Genomic DNA, 13102 nt, shown 5'->3' with positions numbered 1-13102 from the left:
TTCTGGAGGCTAAAAATCTACGCTGTAGGGTTTCGAAAAAGACGATCGTGTGAAACCCAGCTCGCGCTATTCGTCCACTAGACTCAGAGGGCCAAAGACACAGGTTGCGAGGTAGATGCCATGTTTCTTGACTTCCACAAGGCGTTTGTTATAGTTCCTCACAGTCATTTAATGAACAAAGTAAGAGCATATGGACTATCGGACCAATTGTGTGATTGGATTGAAGATTTCTTAGATAACAGAACATAGCATGTCATCCTCAATGGAGAGAAGTCTTGGGAAGTAAGAGTGATTTCAGGTGTGCCACAGGGGAGTGTTGTAGAACCATTGCTAAGTGTTGTGTACATAGTTCTGCATAGTCAGCGCGTACACAACTTTCCCACTAGAGCGCGCCCCGCTAAGCACAACAGCGCAGACGGAGCACTCGTCCATCTCTGCTCCAAGAGATGGCGCTGCCATAAAGACGGACCAAATTCTACTTCCGCCGATCCGCGTATTAATATGTAACGCAGCCAATGAGATTGCTCCTAACGTAGAACCTTTTCTCCTCGCGGATCACACTCGCGCAGTGATACATGAACGTACGAGGTATTATAACAAGTGTACAGACCTCCGATTAGTCAGTCTGCATTAGTCTATAGGCAAGTTTCAGTCTGCGCCTAATAAGATTATCATATTCCTGTACATAGCCATGAAGATAAATGTATAGACACTTTTGTCAAGTATCAGAGATATGTGAGAATAAGATTAACGTACCAAGACCAAAGGAACTTCAGATTGTCAATTGTAAATAGCATCCAAAACCAAGTTAAGTTATTTTTATGCTTGTTATTATTTTAATAAATGTGTGTGAAAATTAATCAAGTTCTGTTTAAAGTTGGTCACCGTCAATCTGCTACTCTAAGCGTGCAAGTGGCATTTCTATCATCTGACCTAACAGCAGAAGATAAACACACCACGATAAGACCCCGAGACATACTGCTGACACTCGCCTACTTCGCTAGAGCGACCAGTCAAATAATCTGATGGTGTGTGTACCGAAGGTCTTACAGTACGCACACCACACTAACCTTGTGGATAACATTGAAAGTTCACTGAGGCTTTTTGGGGATGATGCTGTAGTATATTGAGAGGTTGTAGCAATGGAAAACTGTACTGAAATGCAGGAGGATCTGCAACAAATTGACGCATGGTGCAGGGAATGACAATTGAATCTCAATGTAGACAAGTGTAATGTGCTGCGAATACATAGAGAGAAAGATCCTCTATCATTTAGCTACAATATAGCAGGTCAGCATCTGGAAGCAGTTGATTCCATAAATTATCTGGGAGTAGACATTAGCAGTGATTTAAAATGGAATGACCATATAAAATTAATTGTTGGTAAAGCAGATGCCAGACTGAGATTCATTGGAAGAATCCTAAGGAAATGCAGTCTGAAAACAAAGGAAGTAGGTTACAGTACTCTTGTTCACTCACTGCTTGAATACTGCTCACCGGTGTGGGACCCGTACCAGATAGGGTTGATAGAAGAGATAGAGAAGATCCAATGGAGAGCACTGTGCTTCGTTACAGGAGTATATAGTAATCACGAAAGCATTACGGAGATGATAGGTAAACTCCACTGGAAGACTCTGCAAGAGAGACACTCAGCAGCTTGATACGGGCTTTTGTTGAAGTTTCGAGAACATACCTTCACTGAGGAGTCAAGCAGTATATTGCTCCCTCCTAGGTATATCTCACAAAGAGACCATGAGGATAAAATCAGAGAGATTAGAGCCCAACAATCTTTCTTTCCATGAACAATACGAGACTGGAATAAAAGGGAGAACTGATAGAAGTACTCAAGGTACCCTCCGCCACACATCGTCAGGTGGCTTGCGGAGTATGGATGTATATGTAGGTATAATGCATACAGTCCCATTTATCATCCATTCCTTCTGCTAACAGTAATTCTCTGGAAAATCTCTAAATCTTCAAGCTAGCCTAACAAATGTGGAACACTAATTCACCAATCATTTCGAGTCTCACTGACAGCTAACTTTAGGTGATTAGGGGAAAACTGATCCATCAGATCCCAGTTTCAAAGCAAATACCCTTAGTCCACTGGATTAGTGGAAATCCCAGATGGCACCATCTCTTGCATTGCTAATGTTTCCAAGTCACATCTGTCTATCAGATCCAACTTAAAAAAAAAAAAAAAAAAAAAAAAAAAAAAAAAAAAAAAAAAACACTAGCCTCTACTGGCTCAAAAATTGTAGATTACAGTCTGTATATTATGAACAGTTGACAAAAATCACTATTGGTATGAACAGCTCTGTAACCTATGGTCTTTGCGTAATGTTAATGCAGTCACCTTACTGCTGTATCAATGCCTCACACCTGTAGTGTCGGCAACCACTATCACATCAGTTCTTCGAAGATGCCTAACAAACAGGGGAGAATTTTCCTGAAGTTAGATGGCCATGCTCTGACCATCCACAAGGTTAAGTGACGCTACAGGCCGCATAGAGCTATTCTCTTCTGCAAGGCCAGCTATATCCTAGTGACGAGTAGTATGTAAGGCAGTGGTCAATCCAGACAAGGCTCATTCACTCCAAGTGAGTTTCCAGGGCCAGGCGCCATTTCTGCAAGGATTCCATCAACCAGGAGTCTCACTCAAGAGCCACCCCCATGATGTTGCTCCCATTCACATCTCACTTTGTGACCCCAGGAGTGGCCAGCAGTGGACCTAAAGAGTGTTCGTGGCCTCCGTGACAAAGACAGGGACACTGTCATCGTGGCAGAATTGTGGACTGATAAATTTATTCCTGTTTAGCTTTCAAACAGCTAAATGCCAGACTTAAACAATTTTGCTCCCTACGGGACTTAAATTCTGTTAATTCTGTTTGTAATTTAACACTGAGCGTCATACTGGACTCTGATTTCCATAAAGTGTGTCTTAAATGAACTTAGGCTCAGTGACAATCTAACTTACCTTCATCTACCTGTAATATTACTGTTCTATTTCAAGAAGCGACTTATTTTATGTTTCCAATCAATGGAAAGTCCAGGGTGGATTAACAACAACACTATGAAAAGGATGGATTCCCAGCTTATAGAGGAGACACTACTATACATTTTAGCTTTCAGCTAAATATGGCCTTCTTCTAAGGTGCGCACCCCCCCCCCCCCCCCCAAACACACACACACAGAAGCACAGCTCACACACTGTTTCTGGCTGATGTGGCTGGACAGAGTCATAACTGTATAACCGTGCCTCATGGACGCAGCAATCTGGGGCTAAAGTTTAGATCAGGGTTAGCGGAGGTTAAAGCAATGCTTAGCTACTGCTCATATTAAAATGTATCAAACATGGTCATGAAATGAGAACGCAATCGGGGTCTGTGTGAGCTCACTGAGTAAGTGGATCAATGTTTTTTAATTAAATCATGGGAGAAGAGAAGTGGATCAATGTATGTTCATATTAACAAACATTATTGAGGCACCTGCCTCCTCTGATAATTTAATTAAAAAACATTGATCCACCAACCTCCTCCAATGATTTAATTAAAAAAAGAAACATTGATTCACCCACCTTCTCCCAAGATCTAATGAAAAACATTGATTCACCTACCTCCTCCCATAATTTAATCAAAAAACATTGATGCACTTACTCATTGTGCTCACACAGATTGATTGCGTAGCAACATAGAGCAGAGAAATATTTCACTGCTTTTTTGAATATATCACGGGTTGCAACACTGTCCTTGGTTTGCAGATTCTGGCACAGTTTAAACAACAGTAACTCAAACAAGGAGCAATTAAATTTATAATCCCCATTTACAGCAATGTTTCACCCTGTCTTCCAAAGTATTACATTGCCACACACCGTCTGCCTGCTGCTCTCTCACTGGTTGCATAACACAAACAGCTGACACACCTTCACTTGTTCCCATCATACTGCACACCAAACACTGACAATATTCCTGCAAAAAAACACGTAAGTATGTCACTGGCCCAATTCCAGAATTTTACCCAATATGGTGGTTGGGGTAAAGCAAGGCATAGGGTCGAGAGGAGGGGGGGGGGGGGGGGTTACAGCAGGGTAGGGTGGGAGAAAGTGTAGTGCTGCTTGTGGGAGCATGCAGGGATATGGCGAGTGTAGGGAAGGGCTGTTAGGTGCCGTTGGGACATTTGGGGGCTGGGGATGGGGAGTGGAAAAGGAGAGGAGGAGGGAACGGGAAAAGGACTCGTAGGGGTGTTGGAATAGAAACCTGTGTTATGCTGGAGGGGGAGCAGGGAAGGGGAACATGGACTAGCAAAAGATGAGGTCAGGAGTTAGGGGATCGTAGAATATATCCACCTCAACCTTCACTAGTCCCTGTCCTCCACACCTATTTCCTTCTCTGCTCCCACTCCAGCACAACACAGCCTTTCATTCCAGCACCAAATCCACTAACTAGTCCTTTTCCCCTATTCCATTCCCTCCCCCCAAACTTCCCAACTGCACCCAACAGCCATACCCTGTCCCCACAACATCCCTGCACACTTCAACAAGCAGCACTATACCTTCTCCCACCCCATCCCGTTATCTCCCTCCCCCCCCCCCCACTTCCTCACCTCTTTACCCCTCCTTCTTAGAATTGCTGTCCCATTAGGTGCAATTATGACTCAGTCTGGCCACAGTGGAGAAAGACAGTGATTTTTATATATATATATATATATATTTGTGTGTGTGTGTGTGTGTGTGTGTGTGTGTGTGTGTGTGTGTGTGTGTGTGTGTGTGTGTGTGTGTGTGTGTGCGCGCGCGCGCGCGCGCGCGTGCTTTCTACTTCAGAAGAAGGATTTTAGGTTAAAAGCTAAATCATACGCCAGTCTTTCCATCATGCCTGTCGGCAACTCAGAGTCTTCTCTATATGGTGAGTATAACTCCATCCTTTGTATAATATTGTTATTTTAGGTTTTGTTTCAATCCACATCAGAGTAGAGATGCTATTAAACTTTGATAAATAAACTTGTTCAATCATTGCTAATGGAATATTTTTTCTGCCACCATCGGAGGACGTATCAGTTGGCAATGAGGTTTTGTGTTCACAGCTGGCAAACCCATCTCACATTTTTTTTTTCCCATTAAAGGAGTTTCTGACACCACTGTCACAAACAATTGTCGCGAATTAGCATCTGCGGAATTCTCCACCTTCTGTGACAAAAATGGCTTTGCCCTCATTCACACAGCATCCTTTCACCCTGCCTCAAATGGACTAGTGGAACAATTCGTATATACTTTTAAAACCCAAAAGTCTAAACTTCACCATCGCCATCCTCTGGTCCAGGTAGTCACTGCTTGCATGTGTTTTGCAGTTGACAATATGACCATTATAACATTGAAGACAGTGTGATGAAACCAGTGGATCCATCTGCCCAGATGTTGACTCTACGCCAGCAGATAAAGCACACCCACAAATACCAGACCGAGTGCCTGGGCGCCATCTTCCATGTTGCCTTGGGAAATCTCCTCATGTCTCTCCAAGACTGGCTCCATGGTCAAGGGTTTCTGGTCTGAGCATACCCTTGGATCAAGACCCAGCGTTCGACAAAGATTCCCCAAATGTGTTTCCACCTCAACATCGTTGCGGAAGAAGCTATGGCCAATTTCCTACTGGATGCCAAACTCATCGCACGCCACACCACAGAGGGCCCAACCCTCAGAGAGATCCTCTGCCTGGTGTGCCACAGCTGGCCATCAAAATGGCTGCACCTGGGTGGTCATCCCTGCAGCTTCCCAGCAGCACGTTTTGACTCTTCTCCATGTTGGGTGCTGGGGCTTGGTGCTCACTAAATATCTGACCCGCCACCATGTCTATTGGTGTGGCATAGACACTGCTGTTACTCAAATGGTATCCTCTTGCATCATGTGCCAGAGCATGTATGCCACCCCTCAAAGCTCTGTCTTCCCTTGACTAGACTATTGCAGTCCTTGGTCGAGGCTCATCTCAAAATTGGTAATAACTACATCTCTCAAGTAAAAGAATTTAAATATTTAGGTGAATGGATTGCAGAAAATTGTAATGAAAAGAAATCTGTCAGATCAAGAGTCCAGAAAATAGCGACGGTGTTTCAGTTAACAATAAACATTTACAACAAAGAGTGTCTCTCCTGGAACTGCAAAATAAGACACCACACAACAGTAATTAAACCCAAAGCTCTCTACACATCTGAGACACTAAATCTTCAACACAGAACACTAAAAGGGGAATTAATAAAAGTGAAAGAACTTAAAATAATGAGGAAAATCCTAGGACCAAGAAATACAGATGGTGTGCACTATCCGAAATCCAATGCAGAAATATATAAAAATATCTCCAAAATAACGGACAAAATGTGCATGAGAACAATCCAATTCGTGGGGCATTTAGAAACAATGGACTCAAACAGATTAATGCACAAAATCCATACATTTTTAAAGAACAAAAACTACAAGACTGAACTGGTACAAACAGATGGAAAAACACCTGGGAGAATTAGGGTCTCCAAATGTGCATGACAGAAATGAAATCAGAAAAATCACAAACACACTGGATTTTGAGGAAGAAGAGAGAAAAACTAACCAACATATGTGGTCTGCCCAATGAAAACTAGCCCATTCGTTGCATATGAAGGAATACTGGGTGAAGAGGAAGGCCAATAAATGTTGATTTCGAGTGGTCCTAAGCAATCCATCTGCGAAGAAGAAGAAGAAGAAAAAGAAGAAAGAAAATAACTCCCTGAGATACTGAGGTTCCACTGATGTAACATTCTATCACTTCTCCATTACGCACAAAAAAATTGATTCCCTCCACATTAAGTTTTCAGTTTGCAAAAAAGTTTTTCTTTCAAATCAATAATCAATTCTTGTCATCATCTGAGAAACATAGGCTACCAATAAATCAAACAACAGCCATGTTCATAATCAAATGAAACACTTGTGAAAATATTAATCTCCCAACAGAGAGCAATAATTCTAATCTCTTGTACTTCTTAACTTGCACATTTTGCTTAAAAAAATAAGTACATATAAGCACAGAACTGAAAGCAACTAGTAGTTACAGCATTATTTGTATAGTTGGCTAATAATTATTAAATTTTATATTTGCATCAATAACTGTACTATAATTACTTACATCGCAACTCCAAGAGGCCACTGATAAAACTGGACATTATCGATCAGTGGTGAATCATACACCAGAAAGGCAACATCAATTCTTCCTCCTCTGGACTTCATATATGGAAGGAGCCAATCATTACTACAACCTTCATCTCCTAATAACACAACTGCAATGTGGGTCAATTTTTTGTAAAGAGGAACATAATCTAACCACTGCTTTGCAACGTTAATTTTCTCTTCTGAGCGACCATTTAACACTAGCACAAGTTTTTCCACATTACTAGGCACTGTAGTTTGTATAACACCTGGTCCATATCGATACGTAAAGTTGATGCCATGCAGTATTTTGAAACCTGTCTCAACTAAACCACCTTCTCCATTTTCAACTTTTCCATCCAAAATATGATGCCACAGATATTTCGCTATAGCAGCTTTTCCCCAAATTTCCACATTACTTCTTTTATCTGTTGTCTCACTGTTCAAATTGATTTTCGAGTACTCTGTTTTGGAGATATGAGTATTCATGCCAGGATAATGCAGTTGGGAAATGCCATCACTTTCTGAAAAATGAACATCATACTTTAAAACAGTATTATTGTTATTATTATTATTATTATTATTATTATTATTAGTAGTAGTAGTAGTAGTAGTAGTGACCAAAAATCTAAAAGCAGTACTTACTAAATCAAAAGTGTACAAAATCATCACTGAATTACTACCATCTTGCCAAGCTGTAATTCCAACCACTAGTCACCATATGTCCACAGAAAATAATAATAAACATGTTCATTATGCTTGACTACAGCTAGTTATATTACACTGCACAGGAGCCATATTAATATACGCAAAGCTTAAAATGTGGAGTCTGAGTTATCAGTAAGCAGATTCGTGTGCTCCTAGTACTTATACAGGACCATATGGAGGGTAAGATTAATTTCTTATCTTTCCGTTTCTAACCCCTCATAAGTGGTGTAATGAGCAACTATCGGATACATATCCACTTGTTTCGAACAATTTCATATTACCCACTTTGCTGTTAACAAATGGGTCAAATCATCTGAGATTTTGACCAGAGTGTGATCACAGTTCAAGAGTGTTGTTTAGTCTATTATGTATTTGATTGGTCCAAAAAATGTACCAGTAATCATGTTGCTTAAGGAAATGAACATGCAGAATTTAAATGATAGGCTTGCATAATTGTTGTGAGTACTTGGGCCATTCTTTGTGAAAGTTTTGGGCACTGTCATATGTATGGAAGGTTGATTCTTTATACCCTCAGAAAGAAAAACAAGAAATACATATGATAGCAATTGCCATTTATTTTGCAGCAACATGAGAGGTTTTTGTTAATAAAATTGCAACCTGCTCCACAAAATGTCACCCTTACTGCAACCCAGGGAACAAGATGACGCATGCAGAATGAAGGGTAAGTAGGATAGAAATCAAAATCCAAACTCGACTGTCAGCAAGCAAAGATTTTGCAACTGTGTACCGGGTTTCAGAAACTGCACTGTTCCTAACTTCCTTCTTGACAGAAATACGATAACTGCAGTATACTACTCCATGTTGCTGGGTGACATGAATAACACTCAGCAAAATAAATAATGCTGGTGACACATTCACAAACCTCCTTCTCTCTTTTTTTTTTTTTGTAAAGCCACATACTGCAGTCAAAACTCAGTTTATCACCATCTTTACAATGTCCTAGCACACCAGAAGTGTGTGCTGGGCAGGAGCTCAAATCAGGCTGCCTGTCATGGTCATAATCATGTTACTCACTGAATTATCATCACAACTCATCTTCAGAGCTTAAATTCTAGCAGTACTTCTCTCCCAGTTTCCAAATATCACAGAAGTGTAAGTTGCTGAACTACTATTCACAGAAGAAGCAGTATCACAAAGAACAGGCTTAGCTACAGCCTGTGTGTCATTTCCAAAATAAATATTTCACTCTAAAGTAGAATGTGTGCTGTTTTGCAACTGGACTGTTGGAGTTCCCATTCTCCTCACATACGAATCTGGCAGAAGACATGCATTTATCTTCAACAAAAATATGTAGCCAATTACTGGGAAGTTGCTACAATGGTGTAAATCATTATACTCTTGCCACAATGCAATGTCTCCAACAACAGGGGTCCAGAGAACAACTACAAAGAAAAGTTCATTTTATGCACTAAGAAGAGTTCAATGGAAGTGTCCACCCATCTGTTTTGATCCGGGATGTAATAATGTTGTGGAGTGACATTACTATGGCACTGTGTTTTTGAGTTGGTTGTGTTTGTAGATGTGATGTTGTATTTGATGGTGTCCTCTGGTGGTGGATGTGCTGAGTATAACAGGTGGTATTGGGTTCATTTGAGTTTTGGTTGTCATTGTGCTAACACAGTTCATAGTTTAGGTAGTTGGCGCAGTAATGTGGGTTGTGGAAGTGTATTCAGGGAGTTACTAAGGTTTTTTTTCTGTTTATGTGTTTGGTATGATTGTTAGGTCTAATTAGTTCAATATTTGTTGTGCAGAAAGTACAGGTGGTACTACCGGAGGCTTCTGTCAGTAATTTTTGTTTTGGCTTTATTCTAAAGTAATTGTGATATAGGGTATTTGGGTTGTTGGGGTTTTGGCTCCACTTTTTGGAGTTGTAGGTGTTGGTTTTTTTTATATCAACAGCTGCGATTGAAGTCAAGGGAAATGTCTAATTCTACCTTTCAGAGATGTAAGTATTGGTTTTTTGGTATCAATAGCTATAGATCAAGGGAGATGTCCAATTCCTGTGGTTTTGTTGGTGTAGCGGAATGTTGTGATTTAAAATTTTTTTAATATTATTTGTTTTAGGATGTTGCAGTGTATTTTTGTTATTGTTATGTTTTTAGCTTGTCCCTGCTCTTAACCCCCAATTTTCCACAGCTGTCCCATTAGTTTCATTTTATTTTTGTAGTGAAACATTATTGGGTCATTTTTATTTTTGTTCATGTTTGGTGGTGTGTGTATGTAGTGACATCATTGTCACCATATTGTATTCACTGGAACTAGCTGTTTCCATCATATTGATGACATCATGGGTCAAAGCAGACGGGTGGAATCGGGCACTTCTGTAATGCCCTAAAAGTTGTGCTGTACCCTGCACTCAGAAAACATACATCCTCTGGTTGTATGAAGTTCTCAGTTAGTCAACTTGTGGGACATTGGCACTATGACCACTCAAATGTTCAGTGGCGGAGATTGCTTAACAAATTCAAACACTCTTCAAGAGAAACATGAGCACAAAATTAGATACAGAAAAGTGTAGTGTTAAATGGAGTACAGATAGAGAAAGCAATCACTTGCATTTGCTGCTGGTGTGGAATAAGAAACATTTCCCTGTTAGATACCTCAATTCTCCTCAGTCTCAAATCCATGACAACCTAGCATTGGACAAATTCATGTGCAGTATCGTTGCATTTGTTCAGCTACAAGGATGCTAACAAAGAGGAAAAGCTTTACTCCATATTGCAATATTCCTATCTACCATTATGGTCAGCATCATCTGATTTGCTCCTTTTATTTTGGTCCTATCCTACAGCTTTGTCCTACATTACGATAGCTCCTTTATTGATACTGAGAGTAAGGGCATATTCCTTTCATGCAGAAGTTTTTCTCTGATTATTAAGACTCACAAGTTGATTACATCATTATCTATTCTCAATGCTTTCAGTGTGACAGCAGGGGTGTTCGTTTCCACACACAAGCATAAGAGTTCATGTTTATTTCTAGAATTTTAACTGAGTAAATGTAGTACCACTTCCAACACCAATTCACTAAAATGCAGAAGTGTTCAGTTTTCAACAGGCACACACAATGATGAAGACATTGCTTATTGACGAATCAATTCTTTGCATCAAGCTATGTATAACACGACCTGCCTGCTTGATGTGTAACGAAAGTGTAAATAATGCACGTCATTTGCAAAAAGTCTGCTTTATTTTCACAATTAATTAACAAACTGTATCGGTAGCCTAATCTAGAACGTTCACTTTGTCATTTACAATCACATGTCTGGAGTCTCTCAATGTTTCTGTTTTCGTCTAAAGAGTTGTCTCACTATTTGGCATTAACGCGTGAATTTCCAATGGTACTATTAATCCTTCCTACATATCTACTAATTTTCATCACTAATGATATTAAGGATGTTAAGCTGTAGAGGCAGTACGAAATGAAAAGTATGTCAGGAATATGGCATGTTCTGAGGCTCAAAGGAAACTGTACAACCTTGAACCATTAACACCATGCATCAGGTTGAACAAAGATACCCTTCCTCAATCCGTATTACCAGTTCCTCTATCCATACGTACCCGTTGATCAATAATACTTCAGAAGATTGGTATAAACAAACTTTCACGTCACAAGAGCCGATGAAACTAAATTATTATCTAACTCCATTTGTGTGAAGAAATGAAACTTAAATGAAAAACTGGTACACAGCCAGCACAGAAAACACATTCTCTTTGTTGTCCAGGAACACAACTGTGAGATAGTGAGAAACATAGAAAAATACAGTAATGTACCTTTGTCACCAACCACACAGTATAGTTTGTACACAGCTATCAGGGTGACAACCACATAAACAACACACGAAGAAACCATTAAATATCGGCAAAATCGTTTCATTTCTTACTATGCCGTCAGTTACTAACAGTTTCATTTTTCTCTTTATATGTATCAGATTTGTTTTTCAATCAAAGCGCGAAAAACAAAAACAACCAAAGATGACAATGGATGCTGTTGACAACTTCCACCACAGATATTGATCTATGGTCGAATGTTGCTTACGAAGCTGTTAGTACGATTAACGTAGATTCACACTTGACGTACAGGAACGGAAAATCAAATGGTGGAGTTCACATACGCTGTCAACGGAAAAGAGCGGGACGTTGAAGTCAAGTTTACTTAGGAAGAAGGTTCTTGCATGAACGCTGGTGGGCCGACTGTGTCGTCTGCTAATGTAGGAGTTAAACCCAATTCACACTGACCATCACATTACGTCAAAACATTCCACTGTACAATTTAAATGGCAGCATTCACACAAGCCACCAACGGACCATCACGTCACGTCACGTCACAGTTTCTTGGAAAGGAAGTTTTGGCGGCCTCATCGTCTCCTGATATCGAAAGCTAACTTACTTTCGCCCCGCTCACTCGTTTTAAAATAATGGATTTCATGCTTTTGTATTTTCTTAATCTTTATTTTATATATATATTCTACTAAGTCTTCTTCCACAACAATCGAGGTCAGATATCTGAAAGCGAACAATTATTTAGGTTTAACAGTAACAGGACAGAACTGGCGGCCACACTGAACATAAATAAGAACACAAGTTGATGAAGCAATTTTCATTAAATAAAGGAAAAGTCAGATTTAATGCAGGAGAAAAATCCAGTTGTTTATGACGATATTAGTTATGGAAGAAGAAACACAAAATGGATAAGGCAAACAGGCGTAATGATTGGTGTGTAGTAAGTAGCGGGCTATTTCTAATTTAGCCCCCAACTCAAGAGAAAATTTCATAAATAGCTCCTTGACATTCAAATGCTTATGTAAGTAGTTCGACAGTGGCAGGATTGTGGACTATCAAGACTGGTTTATCATTCTTTGATATTGCTGCTTGTGTTGTTTAGGATTCCACGAATATCATGTGAATATGGAAATGAAGGGTTCAGGAGAGCCATACTTAGTGCTATGCAGGATCTCAGTGACAAAATATGACTAGCATCTGTGGGGAAGAACATATTGTTCACTCAGCTGCAAATGACTGTACAGGCACATCACCTGCCTTGAGTCAGGAGGGGAGGGAGGAGGAATTTACTGGGACCATACCCTGCGCCTCTTACTGCTTTTGCAAGAAAGCCACAAAAACATGCCACTGAGCTCTACTCGAATCTTCACCCCATTTATCCACACAATTTACTTACCATTTGGCGCCCTTCCCTCTACCTCCTTTTCTC

The 13102-nt window shown here is 40.2% G+C and overlaps 1 protein-coding gene across 1 annotated transcript in view; it reads right to left on the bottom strand.

The window, feature by feature from the left end:
* Positions 1-11866, bottom strand: part of LOC124722034 (ribitol-5-phosphate xylosyltransferase 1-like) — a 38049-nt gene extending 26183 nt beyond the window's left edge. Inside the window, exons 1-2 of the mRNA XM_047247223.1 lie at positions 11665-11866; positions 7143-7686 (exon numbers count right to left, since the gene is read on the bottom strand). Of these exons, the coding sequence (XP_047103179.1) occupies positions 7143-7686; positions 11665-11767 (647 nt within the window). The 5' untranslated portion in view covers positions 11768-11866. The remainder of the gene's footprint in view (positions 1-7142; positions 7687-11664) is intronic.
* Between the last annotated feature and the right edge of the window lie 1236 nt (positions 11867-13102).

Source organism: Schistocerca piceifrons, chromosome X (genome assembly GCF_021461385.2).
Source record: "Schistocerca piceifrons isolate TAMUIC-IGC-003096 chromosome X, iqSchPice1.1, whole genome shotgun sequence".
Taxonomy (NCBI): Eukaryota; Metazoa; Arthropoda; class Insecta; order Orthoptera; family Acrididae; genus Schistocerca; species Schistocerca piceifrons.
This window is presented reverse-complemented; position numbering and strand designations above follow the sequence as displayed.